The following is a 16,618-nucleotide window of genomic DNA, read 5'->3' on the forward strand; positions in this document are numbered from 1 at the left end:
GCTGTTTTTCTGTTCCAGAGGAGGCGAAGGGGTCCATAGCTTGCTGCAAGAGCAGCCTGCCACCAGATGCCACGCTCATCACAGGCAGAAGAGGGCTCACAAAAAATAGGAAAGAAAAATAATGGCTGAAACAATCACAATTTGTTCAACAGAGAGAACGGCTTCCATTCCTACACATACATTTTACTGCCACCCTGACAGTGAACGGCTATCCCTATTGTTTTGCAGAGGCTGACAGTCTACAGTTTTCAGACCAGAGTTGTTGAGGAGAAAGTTTAAACTCAGCAATGCTCTACTTCCTGCAGCGATCCCCAGAAAGGTCTGCGTTCTCTTTGGAAAAGGTCTTTTGCTTTATACAGCCAAATAAACAGTTCAGTATTTGTTTCCACTTTAGGAAAAAAGAAAACCAAAAAACCAGAACATGATATGCCTGGCATTCTAAGTTATCAGTGAAAGAAAACCCAACTTTAGGGTACAACTGAGATTAGAAAGCAAGACTCATGCTGTAGGTAGGGAGTCCTGCCCCAATGCTATTTCTTGACTTTGCAGTTTAGCACAAGACTTTTTCAGTTTGGGGCAAATGCAAGTAATGTAGGGGCCTGATTCAGAAGAGTACAACCGGGCTCCTTCAACTCAGTTTGTGATCTGCCTATGGTGGATCAACAATCAGCCTGTGCTATGACAATTGGTCCAACAGAAGAATATCTTTTCAGTTTTGTAGTCAGGATTTGCTAGCCAACTACAAAGACCATATTAGTGCTTAAGGAATTAGAAGCTCAGGCCACATGCCAATAAACAAATCCAATGGAAGCTGAAGCACGAGCAACCACCTCCACAGGCAGACATCCAAACAAGTCTTAGTACTGGGTTTCTAGTTAACAGGCATTCCGCATGAGCGGTATTACCAAGGTCTTCCATGAATCAAAAAATCCTTTGTCCTACACATCACCTTTCAGACACGGTGTACAAGCTCTGATGTGCAGGGAAGAATTGACTTGTACTGGTAGGCTTCAGAAAATTACACCATTTCCCTCAAAAAACACATTACATTATCAAGCCCATCTCTTACAGAAAGCAGGATTTGCCAGTGAATTGTTCTTTGCCCATGGACATCTGCATAACTCCCCCCTCCCTCCTGGCCTTTTATCATTACTTAAATGACAGGGATTCAATTACAACAGGAACCCACTGAGCAGATTCAATAGCAACTCTTCCAGATCAGACTGGGGGAACAATGGATGAATTGCAGAGGGACTGGCACAACAACAATAGCAAAACAAGTTTTAGGGGCTAGATATTGAGAAGTCTTGTTCATTTGGATCTTATGCCTACTTTCAGATATGCCCTTTTCCAAAACTTCTCTTGTCCTTGCCTTGTTAATAAACAGACATGCAAAATTGCTAGTGGAGAGACGCAGCAAGCACAAAGAAACCATGATGCAAAATACTCTGCTGCTTAGATAAAACCTATGTCAACTGTTCCAATGTATATGTTGGTTTGCATTAAAAAGGACAACTGGTCATCACTCCTAAAAATAAACTTTTTTCCTTTTAAAAGAACATTCCACCAAGTCATTTTTGACAGGCAATTTTTTTTTTTTTTTCAGCAATTGAGCAATGGTCCACAGTATGAGAAGCAGCAAAAGCGTTTTATTTGCTGTATAATTAGTGTCATTAGAAATAAGATTGGTAAAAAAACAACACACAAGTCCACAGAGAAAGGAAAGCTTAATAAAAACCAAAGAGCACTGGACGGGTGGTGGTAGTTTCTCTTTTAGCAGAGAAAAGGTTTTTTTAAAAAAAAGTCTTCCAAAGTTCTGGACAGCAACAACTTCTTTTGGCCACTAGAGATGGTAAGAAATCTTCCCACTACTTTGCATCAGAGTGTCCTCCTCCACCCTTGTTGGACTGCTAGCTTCAAATGACTTAACTGTGTTGTAGAGTGAGAAGGGAACGAAACGCAAGATCATTACCTGTTTGCATTAGATAACAGCTTCCATGCAACCATTCTGCACATGCAAAGGCATAAAACTCAGGAAACACTATCTTCTCAAAAATCACTTCAAGTCAAAACAATGCTTCACCTTGTTTAATTCCTGTATTTTTGATAAGGTGGTAGAAGTACTGCATATTTTTAAACAATAACATGCTTCTCCTCCTTTAAACAGAAAATATCTTTAATCTTTGAAACAGAATGATTTTTTTTTCCTCTGACATTGAAATGACCAGACATTCTTAATTCATGAAAGTAACAAACGTGTTTCTGAAGCAAGAAGTTGCCACAACGATTATTTGTAAACATTATACCCACAACAGTAAGTACATCAAAATCCCACACTTCCACCTTAAAATAAACCACAAAGCTTTGACATGAAATACATAAAAAGTTTATTATGTATGTACCCCATCTTGTTATCTGGAGGAGAAAATCTGAGGCAACAGTTTGGTGCAGTACAGAGAAGCAAAGCAATATACAGTAGCTGCACACAGCTTGATTGGTTTCAGATCACAACTAAATACTCTTACTATGACCGTTAGTACAGAAATGTTCTGTAATTAGAAAAAATGAGAAGTATTACTCTCATGCTGTACAGTCTCATGTTTCTTGGTTAGAAAAGAACTGATTGAGTCTGAATCTTTCACACCTGAATCTTTCACACCAACTTGCTCAGCTGTTGCCTCTGGAATGTTCAGCACAAAGGTTAAGCTCCAGACATAATTTAAGTGCTTTTCATGTGCAAACTGTTACTGGCTAAAGCTTTCAAAGAACATTTAATTACAGATATGAACACCCTGTAAAGGTATGAGGATATGATAGCAGACCCAGAGGCCAATACAGATTCTTTAAGAGAAATGCTATGTTCCACTGCAGTAGTTCTAGTCCCTGATTAGGTCCTTCCAAAGAGAGGGCTTATTTCAATTGTAGGAGATAGACCACTCTTTGACAGAAGCATCATGGGATGTTGTTACCAGAGTATGTTCATCCAACCATGCCAAGCCGCTTACATGATGTAGTCTGTGAGCATCTGTACAGGCAGTGCGAAATAACAGAAATTAATTAGGAATGTTAGGCTGACAAAATAACTTTAGCACATACTCCAAATGTAATTTTCAGCTGCATTAAATACTAGGAGCATATTTTAAAAGTGACTATAAAATAGCATAACAGAAGAGTTCTGGCTATTGTAGCTAGATAAAGACTAACATAAAGGCTACAGTAGTTTGGGAACATTCAAAGCCTGCTTACCCTTAGTTCTAGAAAATGGGAACTGTGTTGGATTTCAAGAACTACTAGCAACTTTCAAAAGTAAGATTTTGAAGGAAACATACCTGGTATCTTGACTCTGGTCTCTGGATCACTTACGGTCCAAACATAAACCATCATGTCCATGCCCCCAGAAGCAAAGTGTTCATTGTCTGGTGACCAGGCAATGCAAACAATTTTTGCATGGTGTCCATAAAAGACATTATGTTCCTATTTGAAAGTCAGAGAGATAGTGTTATTTCATTAGTTTACGATACTTCAAGAAGTCATTGGCTTTTAATGTGTAGCATCACAATAAGGTACCGCAAGACTCCAGACAATGTACATCTCAGGTGCAGATGGATGCCCTAAACCAAGTGGTGGCTTCATTTTATGTTATTTATTTAAACACTTACCAGGCCAACAAAATCCAACCCTTTTACAAAAGAAGCTTAGACTTTGTCTATGAAAGCTGGATCTGTAAAGTGCGTATGCAACAAGGCTTTTAATGCTTAGAGGCTTTTAAAATAACCCCACAGATGTTTCTAAAAGCAAGATTCTTTCAATTTTTACTTAGAAAACGGAACGGTTTTGCGGAATGCCATCCTGCATTTTTTAATTCAGCGTGGTTTCAGTCAAAGCTAATGACTTTGCAGGCTGATACACATATTGACTGCTCAGCTGAAATTGCCCATTTTCTGGTTCTTGGTTAAAAGACACTAGAGATTGAAGGATAAAGCAAGATTCCCTGCCCTCATGTATCCGTTTCATTGCTTAGTTCTTACCATGGAACTGTTATGCCACAGCCAGCAGAATTTTATTGCCAAGTCTGCTTTACTTCATTAAATTTTATTGTACTGCATGATTCTTATCAAATTGAGCCTGCATTCTTGTTCATTTTACAAAAATGCATACAAATTCTGTAACAGGCATGCATATATTTTGTTGACTTTTTTTCCTTTAAAAAAACCAACACACTAGTGATTCAGCTGACCCGAATAAGGAACCTGCCTACTTTGTAATCTTTTTGTATATAACTACTGCTAGCCTGTGGAAATCCAACCCCTTCCTCATTTAACTGTGTGTTTATTATTACATGGGTTTGCCAACCTATGCTGTACATTTCCTCACCTGTTCTTACAATCTGGAAGCTTCACATAGGCTGCTGTGAAAAGCAACACTAACCCAAAATACCAGGTAAACAGACAGTCACAGAAACACCAAATATACATCAATGATTTAACAATTAAGCCTCACCAGCAACACAGTATTTTACCACGATTTAGACATGAGATGCCAATCAGTTTGTTTTCAAACAAAACTCCTGATACAATTCTTACCGCATAGCCATCAGTGACGCTAAAGACAGTGACAACTTTGTTTGCATCACAGACTGCAAGAAAGGCACCATCGTGAGAATATGCCAGGTCAGTAACAGGACCTTTAGCTTCCAAAGACTTATCATCATTTTTCAAAGAGGTTCCTTGGATTGAATACAAACGGACATTCCCGTCCTGCAAATTAATACAAAAATCACTTTACAATAGAAAGAGGAAGGCTTACTGGGTTTCCGGAACTTTTTGCACCAATTCTATATGGTAGTGTTTATATTAAGAAATAGTTTAAAGAACCTGTCAGTTGTGCTGGCTATAATCCAAAAAGTCTAGAACATAGACCCGATTTCTTGAATTTGCCTACTTTAAGCATACACTGGGTAAAAACAATCTGACTATTTAAAAACAGCAAATACAATACTAAAAAAATGAAATAGACATTAGGTTACAACGGTGGGAGAACCTGGGGAACGGAAGGACAGGAATACCAATTACACTGTTTACTTGTTACAATACTGCTGTTGTTACAAACTACCACCTACTTCTTCTCAACACAACACACCTACTATTATTAACTGCTTCTGTTACTAGTTCCAGTGTTCAAAGTAGTACAGTTTCAGGAAGTGCAATCTTACCGCTCCTCCCACTGCTGCTGTACCTCCTCCAGGGTGAATGGCTACAGCTTCTGGCTCATAGCCAAGATCATCAATTGCAAAACATTTTTTCTTATCTTTCATCAAGACAATCTGTAAATAGAAAATTAGAAACTAAGACCCTTCTTCAAAGTGCCTAATACAAAACTATGACTAAGCCACATTGCTTAGTCATAAAGACAAATCCACTCTGATGCTCAGAAGTTTACTATATTCTGATCTTAAAGGAATAGTTTCATTCTTTCTTTAAAAAAAAAAAAAAAAAACCACAAATGAAAGAAATGCCGACATGCAGTGACTAACTGATCTGCTTTACTGGATTACTTATGTGCTCTAAATTAGGTAGTGCAGGGCAGAGTTTACTGCCTTAAGCTTCGCCTCATTTGGTTTCAACATGAAAGAAACATGGACAAAAGTATTTTTAGTAATGCTTACTCCCTTCCTGGTTCACTGTTAAAGGAAGGGAGGCAGGACCAAATTAGTAGCAATTTGACACTGCAATGTTAATTTTAAGGGGTATCCTATCCAGTTCTATTACTATAGACAACTGGAATTAAAACTCACATAGAAAACAGGTTTGGACAACGCTACTGAAAATCCAAAGCATAAAACCAGCATCCATACAGAAGGCATAAATCATTAGAAGTTAAGCATGCTTTGATACAAGATAGATCTAGTGCAAGCTCTTTGGTTTAGTGTGATCTGAGTACTACTGGCAAGCAAACTAGAGCTACCTATGCTGTACAACAGCATGAGCTAATTGGTTAGCGGGGGGTGGGGTGAGGGTGGGGGAGGAAAAAAAAGAAGCAGGAGTCGTCCTTTCCCCAAAAACACATCAGTGAACAGATCAAGCACGAGCATGATTCAGACTGGTGTAGCTTTCCAGCACAAAGCTCTATTGTTAACAAATTCAGATGCATCCACACGAGGAACCATGTGAAATATATACATAAGACTGTCAAATTGGTACACGATGCAAAGAGACAAGCCTATCAATATCCTACTTAATTATGTTCCCCATAGCTCTTATTAGTAAATTCTGCAAATGTGCAAGGTGATCCCGCACTAAATAGGTTTGTCAGAAACCATCATGTTACCATACATGGCATATTTAAGAGCAATTATGCTGATAATCCACAAGTTAATACTTACTTGTCCAATGCATAGAACTACAGTATAACCACCAGGACCCACAGCTAAACATTTTGGTTGAACATCCATTTTCACAGCATCCTGGCCACTGGAGGGAGGCATGCCAAGGTAGAGAAGGAAAAAGGACAAAGCAGAAAAAAAAAGTTATTTCATGCTTATTCAAATAATCACCCAGTAATGATCAAGAACGTGCATAATTTAAAAAAAAAACAAAAAAAAAACAAAAACACAAACCCTGCAGATTTTCCTTCTGTTTACTGTTTAAAGCATTAGTATCTTTATCAGGTAGTACACCTTCGAAATGAAAGTCAGTGTTACTATACTAGAGTCTAATTTTTTTTAATTAACTTGGCAATCTTAATAGATTCCTTAAATTTTTTTTTCTTCAGTTGTGGTTTCCATGAAGAAACAGCTGTGTCCCACCCCTCCTAACCACATTTATCACCAATATTCCTGGGTATTTATGAATCATTAAACAGACACCCTTCCCACAGTCCCCCAACTAAGCCACCCAATACAAGGCAGATGTCTATCTAACCTGTGGATGGGATGAGACAAATTGAAAAGTCTTGGATGCATTTCTTGTTGTCACAGAAAAAAGCAAGGTTGGGTACAGCAATCATTTCTACAGTTTCCATGGTAACTTAAAACCTGAATAAACTGCAGCATAAAATTCTTTACCATATAAATCAACTAAACTCTGGCTGTAAAATAATTAGGGCTACAATACTACAATAAAAGGCAACATTTTAACTAACCTGTAGTCCCTGTTGCTAAGGTTGGTATAGCGCACAGTGTCATCCATACTGCAGGTGACCAGCTGATCCATTTCATCTACTGCCATTCTAGAAACCTGGTTCGTATGGCCTTTCCCAGAAAAGCCATCATTCTCTCCAGTTTCAGAATCCCAATAATGTGCAGAATAGAATTAAGGAACATTTGAAGATACTGGTGCAGTCAGATGCAGCATCATAAAAAGTTCAATAACTGACAGAATAGTTGAAGTTAGAAGGGACCTCTTGAGACTGTTTGAGCAGCAGGCTGGACTAAAATCAGTGTCATCTTCAAATCAATGTCAGCTACAACAGGCTGCCTACACTATGATGCAACAGTTGCACCATATCAGCCTTGACAATGCTTGCGTGCTTACCCCATAAAAGCATCTCTGAATTATCACAAAAAACTGTCAGGGCCAGATACACGCAGATGAGTTTCCATCAGATGAACCTGTCTTACTGGCTTTCAAAGCAGGTTCTCATTGCCACCCTAGACACACTGCATTTGTATATTTTATTCCAATTCATCATGAGACAAACTGAAAAAAAAAAAAGTGTAAATTCTGAAAAATTGCACATTTTAAAGTATAGTAAGCTGGTAGAAAAACTATAGTGAGTCTCAAACAAAAGGAAAAAATGGAAGTACGAGCCAGAACCAAGACAGAATTACAGATGGGAAAAAAATGCATCTACTATTAGGTAATCATTGGCAAGAAATGAGGCATGAAAAAAAATGGTATTTCTATTTTAATTGCTACTGTATCAATACACATTTTCCCACATCTTACCTGCTAAAAGCCATAGTACGGGCTTATAGGATGGCTACCACACATCCCTCATCACAGTATTTTGACTGCCAACTATGTCTACTCATCAAGCTAAATTATCAGAAAGGAAGAGTTGCTGTCCTGATGAGAAAGCAGCTCTCCCCTGCTGGTATGTGCATTGCTTTTCACTGTGCTTATGGAGAGAGCACACCGGCCACAATCCCTCCCTGCCAGGCAACCTCCGGAACAAATATCACAATCATTCAAAGGATATTAATATGACCATCATTACTTCCAGAGTAAATATAGGACTTTCCACCATTTTTATGCACTGTAAGACACTGAATTGATTTACTATGACCCTGTGAATGGGAGACAAATAATAATTATTGAAGGCAATTTTTTCATCTTAACACATACATAGATCAAACCTATTTGAGAATTATAGGTTATTCAGGAAAGAATGTATCATTTTATTCACAAGCATTAAAAGTTGTCCAGAATACAACTCAGTAATTAACGGTGCAGTCACTTAACTGTTTGCAGCGTTGCTATTTCCATATACTACTCCTTGACGAGAAGGAATAGGCACTGTGAATATCCTCATTAGCTTGCTGGACCAAAATACTTTCATGGCCTTTCATCAATAAAGTTTGCTTTTCAGGCACTTTATGATTCAGGGAAAAAGACTAAATATAGTCATATATGCACACCACCTGCCAGAATTGCAGCAGCAATAGCAAGAATCTGGGACGTCTGTTTCTAGTTCATGTAAAAATGTAAGTTCCCATGAGAGTGCTGTGTCAGCGAACTCTTTAATTCCTAAAATTAAAGCTCAATTGCACAGTAACCCTAGTCACCTTGTTCACAATAGACTAGCTCTGGTACAATGAGACATGAGAGGTAGTTTTCAAACTATGCTGTATTTCTTTTCTCATCTCGAGAATGCTAACGAGCTCCTATGAAATGTAAGTTTATAACCTTAATTGAAACCAAAATCAGTCTGTATATTTGCACAGAGCATAGTATCACACATGTAACATTTTAACTTCTTGATTCATGTGACTCGCAAGAGTCAGTACAGTCACACATAGCTTGTCTGGCAATGCTAACTGAACAAAACCATTTTCCAATATTCCATCTAGACAACTTCAACCACCGAGTCATTTACTGCAGAAACTAGTGTAACAACAGCAGTTTAACCTACCTTTATGACACGTAAAGGCTTATTTGGATTGTTCTTGTCCAAATAATTGATATAGCCAGACAGGGAGACAGTCAGTAAATGGTCTTTCTGCCACAAGCAACCCAGCTGCTGATCCAACACATTTGATCCCATGTTAAAAGTACTGACAATAGAATTAGCACCAACATCCCAGATTTTAGCAGTTTTATCTCCAGAAGCAGAAAGCAACTGACTACTGTCAGGGCTCCAACTAATCTGTAAAAACAAATGTCACCAGAAGATAGTAAATGCATTTACTACTGCAAGACTTCAGAGTCCATGAACTTGGCAATTAAATATTACGGACCATTTGCACAAATGAAGCGATACTTACAGCATAAATACCTCCATCATGAGCTTTGCCTCCACCAAGAGCACACACTTTCTCTCCAGTCTTCCCATCATAGACAAAAATCTTAAGAGAGCACACAGACATGTAACAAAGAGAAAGGCAGTAACAGAAAAAAAACCAAGAACTGAAACGCTGTTACTTGCACTGCACAGATCATTCTTTTGTTAGATGGCATGCCTGTAGGTTTATCAAACACTAAGTTTTTGAAGCAGCAGCACAAGTATTCCTGCATTTAATATTAAAGACTAAACAGGTTTGATGACAATTGTAGGGTACGTTAATGGTTGGACTTGATGATCTTAAAGGTCCCTTCCAACCTCAGCAATTCTATGATTCTAATCACAGAAAGCCACACTGTACATTGGATCCTGACATTTTAAATTCTGGAATATGTTACATTGACTCCTGCTGTGATGGCAGCTGCTTAGCACTGCAGTCATGGGACTCTGCCTTCTTAGGAGGAGCTACCTATGGTAACAGTGTCATCATCAACATGGAGCTACACAGAAAGCCACACTGTACATTGGATCCTGACATTTTAAATTCTGGAATATGTTACATTGACTCCTGCTGTGATGGCAGCTGCTTAGCACTGCAGTCATGGGACTCTGCCTTCTTAGGAGGAGCTACCTATGGTAACAGTGTCATCATCAACATGGAGCTAGGTTGCTATCTACGAGTTCAGCATTTCAGCCAGACTTCCTAGGATCATAACAAGGACGTACATATTCCAAAAGTCTAATATGTTCCTGCAAAAATAACCTGTAAGAGAAGTAATATGCTAGGGAAATGGAATGGGGAGAAAAGTTCAGTGAGAATAGTCCGGTTGACGTCAGTTGTTACAGCTTTATAGAAGGATACTTAAAAGTTTAAGCGAATCATTTGTTGGCATGAAAAAAGCAGTAACATGGATTTTACAATACTAATCCTATTCCCAAAATGCACCCCCAAAAAAAAAAATCTTCTCATGTCAAAATCACTACAGAAAGAGTTCCTTGTTTTTTACCTGGCCATCTGCACTAGCTGTAGCAAATCTGTTCCCATCAGGAGAAAACCTCACACAGTTCACAAACCGTGTATGGTCCTATAAGAAAAAAGTAAGAATCAGCACACAAAATAAGAACAGACCTTTTTTACATAGACGATAATCTAGTAACAAAGAAGTTCTCTTACATGTGAGCCATAAATTAGCTGTGTAGGAGACGCCTGCTGTAGTGAATTGCTATGCAGCAAGTCTAGCCTCTATCTGAAGAGGATCATGGGGATCAAGAACAGCCCAAGGAATAAACTGTGACATCAATACTGATGTAGTTCAAACAACTTAGCACAATACCAGGTGAATGAATACCCAGTTTCAGGGATAGGTAGGAAAAAATCCTCAGCTGCATCCTAGATGCAAACATGGTATTCTTCCTCTTTGGTCACTAAACTCTTCTACAACATTCTCCAGATTTTGACTCTTGCTTCATTGCACAATTAAGTTTTATATACAGAGGAAAGATAAAGTACTCTTATTGTAAAAAAAACACAGTCATGAAGAATAATTATTTTACTGGAATTCCATTTCTGGGAGACTGCATTAGGGATAGCTTTGTGAAGTAACCAGGCAAGACTGATGTATGCTCCCCAAATAGACTATTTACAAGTAGGATACTATTCAAACCATGCTAACTAGAAAACACGCGTTAAATAGGGAAGCACCACAATGAGGCCAAAGCTCCCACGCAAAGAGATTTGGGAGACTATTTTTAGTGTTATGAAAGGCAGGTTCTAACCTACTTTCTGTAACTATAGGGTTTGTTTTCTTCCTGATGATATCTCAAGCTTTAATCTAAGCCATATAACAGCCTGTACCAGAATTCCATGTATCAACTCAAATATCACTTTAAAAGGAAGGCTGCAGCACTGGTAAGCAATTCAGACTTCAGAGTTCCAAAAGAACCAGCTTAGCAAAATGCAAGTATCAACTTAAGTTCAGAAATATATTAGGCAACTACATCATTTCATTGGATTGCAGAGCTTAAAACAATTCCTTTTCTAGAACTGAAACGAGTCCTTACTAAAGTCAGTGTATGAAGACTGCACAAGGCACATACTTAAGAAAACAAAAAGACCTACTACTGTGTTTTTAAAAATAAAATAAGAACTAAACATTTTGAGTGTACTACTGCAATAACATCCAATATCTCTGCAACAGTTTTTTTGAGGCAACAGACGTGTCTTCTGCCATCTAAAACAGCTGCAGAAGCTTTTGGCTTTTTTATTTTCTTTGGCCTCAAGTAACAATGTCTTAAATGTGGTAGTTCCAAGTTTTGTTTCATTTACATACGAGATTTTAACTAGTAGAATAAGAAACAAAAAGTGAAAAAGAATGTAGAAACAGGAAACTGACCACAGAAGTTACATACCCATTCCTTTTTGTAGAAATCAGTTATGTTTTCAAACATCTACACTAACCCTTTCTAAGCTGTCCTGGGATTTCAGATTTGAGCACTCCTAAGCAGATTGGAAAATTCCATTCACACCACATTTCTTGAATCAAGCACCTTGGAGAGTATTAAGAAATTCTATGCATGACTATGCTGGGAAGCAGAGCTCAGAAAGCACCAATAGGGCCAATGAAACATCCTACTTTTAGTTATGGAAAAGGATGAAGAACCCAAAACAAAACAAAAAAAAAAAAAAAAAAACAAAAAACCCCCAAAAATGGAAAAAGTGCTTCAGGTTTTCTTCTTAATCATTTCGTTCTGTTTTCTTGGCCTGAGACAAGTCTTCCGTTATACTCATACATGGATTTAAGAAAGCCACTTGACACCAATTATGCCTCAAAAGGGGGAGCTAAGAACTTTTGTTATAACAACTAGTTGCGACAAGAACTGCAAGCTTATTGGAAAGCTTTTAGTCAACTTGCTGCACAGTTTAACACAGCCACATCTAAGCTTAAACTCACACTTATTGTAAACTTGAACTTGAATGGCGGTCCCTCAAAGAAAGCAGCACAGTTGTCATCACTGCCAGTTGCCAGACGATATGGTCTTGTTTGTTTAATGTCCACACTATTGATCACTTTGTTGTGCCCAGTAATCTCGCCAACAGAAGAACCACTATCCCACAGGAACACTGCTCCAAATCTAGTTAGAAAAGAACACAATAACTACAATTCATAAAAGTTACATGTAGAGTAACTCCTTGAGCATCTGCAAACGCAGATTTGAATGCACTCAAAGAAAAGAAATTAGGTCATCTCGTTAATCTCATGCAAGCGCATCATAGCTCCCTGAAGGCTATTTGAGATCTTGCTGGAGAGACAATCTAATCTTCAATAGGAGACATTTGCTGAAAGGGACACACAAGCAAGTTTTATGTATATAGCTTCTAAAATTCAGAGATCCAAAAGATACTCTGCAGTAAGTCTGTCTGTTTATAAAAGAGAGCAGTAAATGATTCTGTCTGCCCAGTCACTACAAAGAATGCAGAAAGCTAGGATAACAATGACATTGTATCATTAATCTGATTACTTAGCCTAGACAGGGTACCATCGCTTTTACAACTATTTTTACTTAAAGGCTTAAGGAAGAGTTATAATAGCATTTTTGTCAGTTCTTACCTTAAATCACCTTAAAAAAAAAGAAATCAGTATAATCAATACAGTGGTATTAAACTGACAGAGTATCGCTTTTAAAAAAGGCTTCAATAGAATCACTTCAGCGAAATTCTAAACTAAAAGTGCATCTACCTAACAGGATACTGGCAGAGTTTTAGAAGTAGGAGAACCAATTTACATAGTATCTACCCAGGGGCAGGTGGGGTGAGTGATGGAGGACAAAGAATCTCCTTCAAATATCAGGACACAGTACACGATGGTGATTAAAAAAAATGGTGCAGGGGATGAGGGAAGAGGATAGCACTATGTTTTTCAGACCTTTAGGCATAAGACTAACTGGTTTAGACTCTGCCTTAAAGATCTATCAGTCTTTAAACATTAAAGAAAAGACACAAACCCGACTGTAATGGCACCTCATTTAGTCAGATAAGGACAACTGGTTGTTATTTTCTTTTAATTACCATAGTAAGGCCTAAAAATACAGGCACATTGCTGACAGAAAATTCAAATACATTTTTTTCTTAATTTTTATACTCTTATTTAATCATATCATCTCAGTTTGGGAAGGGTGAAAGAAGACAGAGAAGAATTGTCTTGTGGTTCTCCCTTCCTACTCTACCAGAATTAGAAAAAAAAAAAAATCCACAAAAAGGCATACTGAATGAATAGCTATCATTGAACATAATACCCATGGCTAAAGAACAAACAAGACCCAGACAATTTTTAAACTGAGCAATTCCAACAGAACTGTATTTTCCAAGTAGCTTTACAGCTGTGAAATACTGCATAAAGAATTCTGCTGCAGAACAGCGCAACTTTAAGTCTGAACAGGAACAAGCTATGATTTTCTTCCCTTGAAGAATTAAAAGCTTTCTGCATAGAACCTGCTCTGTTAGAATACAGAGGTTTACAGTATATGCATGTGTATGTATATATACACACACAAAAGAATTACTCACTTTTCCCTTCCTTCTCCAACCACAGCAATTCTCTTGCTGTCTTCAGTCCAGGCAAGGTCCTTTATTTTTCCTGCAAATGGCTGATACTCATACTTCAGGAGGTGTTCCTTCTGTGTAGTATCCCAGATTCTCAGCTTTCCAGAGACGTCTGCCATAATAAAATAGAATATAACTATTGTTATTCCAGTATGACTCAGTCACACGACTCAGCAATCTGCCAGGATACAGATTTTCAGCTACACTGAACACTTGTACTAGGGACCTATTATCTTACCCTATTACAATTACTACAAATCGCTTGATTTAGGAATGCTGAAGACTACATCCATTTCATTGAATTATGTTTTTAACCGGATATGAAGGTTCAAGACATGAAACAATAAATACAACTCATGCAGACAACTTTTGCAAATAGACATGGGAAAAAATTGCACAGTAAGAGGGTAGGAACTCTCATGTTATCAGCCCGTATGTGTTAAGTATCTGTTACACAAAAAAAAAGAAAACGCAAACCAGCTCCCCCACCCCAGCAGCTATAAGATAGCTTACCCACACATCGCTGCAAAGTAGGCCACCCTACATCTACAATATGAGAGTGATCTGGCAGACAGTGGCTGATGCACTAGAATTTATACCTCAGCTTCTTTGTACCTTCAAAGCAAATCCGTCTTGCATACAAATACCAGGTATATGCAAACATACAAAGAGATTTCTGCGCGTAGTACTCGATTCATGCACACTCATTGGCACAATTTTTCCGTACAGATGCATGTACACACTTAATGCTGCGTGTGGACACCTGCACTACCTGGATTACTACAAGGGAAGCCAAAAGAATATTCAAAAATTGTAATTTTACAAGCAGCAGACATAGCACAGGTCATAATTTAAAACTTAATGTAACGAAAGCTTCCTCAATCACTGTTTCCTCTCAGTTTTACACAGCCCTAGAGCTTGCTTCTACTCATATGAATTACTGTGGTGCAGCATTGTGACCAGAAGAATTGTTCTATACACTGACAGGTTTATACATCCCTAATGAAGCCCACACAGCAAATTCTGTGCGTATTGGAACCTTTGTAAAAGCCACGGTTTTAGGATAAACTATGTGCTAACATATATACCTTTCAACTCAGAAGACCATTTTTGAGTTCTGTTCACTGTTTACTGGTGCATCTTTATAGTCCAATTTAAATATACAGCAACCCTGTATCTTTGGGACCTGATCATGGACTCATCTTCTCCACTTCCACTAAAAGGACAGATGCAGAATCCTTCATTTCACATAGAGCATTTGTTATTGAAAAAGAATTTTAACGTGAACTTCAAAATCTAATTGTTTGCTACATCTATTAATAGATAGGACACATATAGCTTTAACTTCCTGGTATCTCCCATTACTACATCTGTTATGACTGCAGTAAGAGAAATTACCATAAAAGCCACAAAGCATATTGCCAAAGGTCTGTCTCATCAAGCACATGAAGTATTAATGCAGGTTGCATAGCTAACGCAGATTTATAGACAGAGAAAGGAATCGTACATGTTATACTTAGAAACAGCTTAAAGAGCCTGATACTATCTTCAGACCCCATGCTCAGCAGTATCACAAAACTATTTATAAGTGACATACAGAACACGCTTTAAGGGAAATATTGCAGCCTAAACTCATTTACTTGGGTATGACAGGCAACATCTAAAAAAGTCAACTGAATACTCCCCTAGGAGCAAGGAGCTTCCTTAAGCTAACCATTAACGAAAAATTTCTTCACAGATCAGCCTATGTATATATTGCCGCTCTTTTACAGAGGACTGAAAATCTACAAGGCTACAAGAACAAAATAGGTGGTTATTCTGAGGGTTATGTACAGCACAAACCTACAGCCCCAAGTCTGTAGAATACAGATTGCAAACTGGATTTTAAAAAGGTATTCAATTTGACATATGGTCCACACACAAGACTGAGCCAAGAAAATCCTGGCTCTGGTTCCCTTCAGACGGGGGAGGGGGGGAATTTCAGTGTTCCTAAAGGTTCTCCGGTACTCAAAAGATACATATTCTAATACAGCTTTCTGGTACACAGGAAGCCAAGAAGGATAGAACGTTTTAAAAAAATATTGCTCCCTTTAAACTGAGAAACTACCATTCTACTAAGACGTAGCTAGGCATGAGTCCCCTTCTAAGGAGCTCATATTCAGAATGTTTTATGTTCGATATATTACTTCATTTCTGTATTTGGGCATATTACTCGTTTCCAAAGCATTTCTAATTAACAATAGCAAGCAGATTTAAAAATATCCACAGATTAACTGCAAATATTTTTAAGAAATGGGAGCTACAGTATTGTATTTATAAATATTCTTCAACTGCATACCAATCTTCCTGGAAAAAAAAAAAAAATCAATTATTTGAAGGAAGATTCTATTAACAAGGGTTTGTTTAGTTTTGTAAGTCATCAAAAACTGTAGCCATTTCCGCTAACAATCCAGGAAATTCATGCTGTGGAAATTCCTGTTACCCATTTTCAGGCTATTTATTCACATATACTACACA

General features: G+C 37.9%; 1 protein-coding gene across 1 annotated transcript in view; it reads right to left on the reverse strand.

Moving 5' to 3' along the window:
- Positions 1-2,161: 2,161 nt before the first annotated feature.
- WDR1 (WD repeat domain 1) overlaps positions 2,162-16,618 on the reverse strand; it is a 22,280-nt gene continuing 7,823 nt past the window's right edge. The window contains exons 4-15 of the mRNA XM_009880543.1: positions 14,066-14,213; positions 12,453-12,633; positions 10,509-10,586; positions 9,485-9,565; positions 9,133-9,366; positions 8,200-8,287; positions 7,141-7,297; positions 6,383-6,470; positions 5,213-5,323; positions 4,584-4,757; positions 3,330-3,474; positions 2,162-3,025 (exon numbers count right to left, since the gene is read on the reverse strand). Of these exons, the coding sequence (XP_009878845.1) occupies positions 2,916-3,025; positions 3,330-3,474; positions 4,584-4,757; positions 5,213-5,323; positions 6,383-6,470; positions 7,141-7,297; positions 8,200-8,287; positions 9,133-9,366; positions 9,485-9,565; positions 10,509-10,586; positions 12,453-12,633; positions 14,066-14,213 (1,595 nt within the window). The 3' untranslated portion in view covers positions 2,162-2,915. The remainder of the gene's footprint in view (positions 3,026-3,329; positions 3,475-4,583; positions 4,758-5,212; positions 5,324-6,382; positions 6,471-7,140; positions 7,298-8,199; positions 8,288-9,132; positions 9,367-9,484; positions 9,566-10,508; positions 10,587-12,452; positions 12,634-14,065; positions 14,214-16,618) is intronic.

Source organism: Charadrius vociferus, unplaced genomic scaffold (genome assembly GCF_000708025.1).
Source record: "Charadrius vociferus isolate BGI_N301 unplaced genomic scaffold, ASM70802v2 scaffold603, whole genome shotgun sequence".
Classification (NCBI taxonomy): Eukaryota; Metazoa; Chordata; class Aves; order Charadriiformes; family Charadriidae; genus Charadrius; species Charadrius vociferus.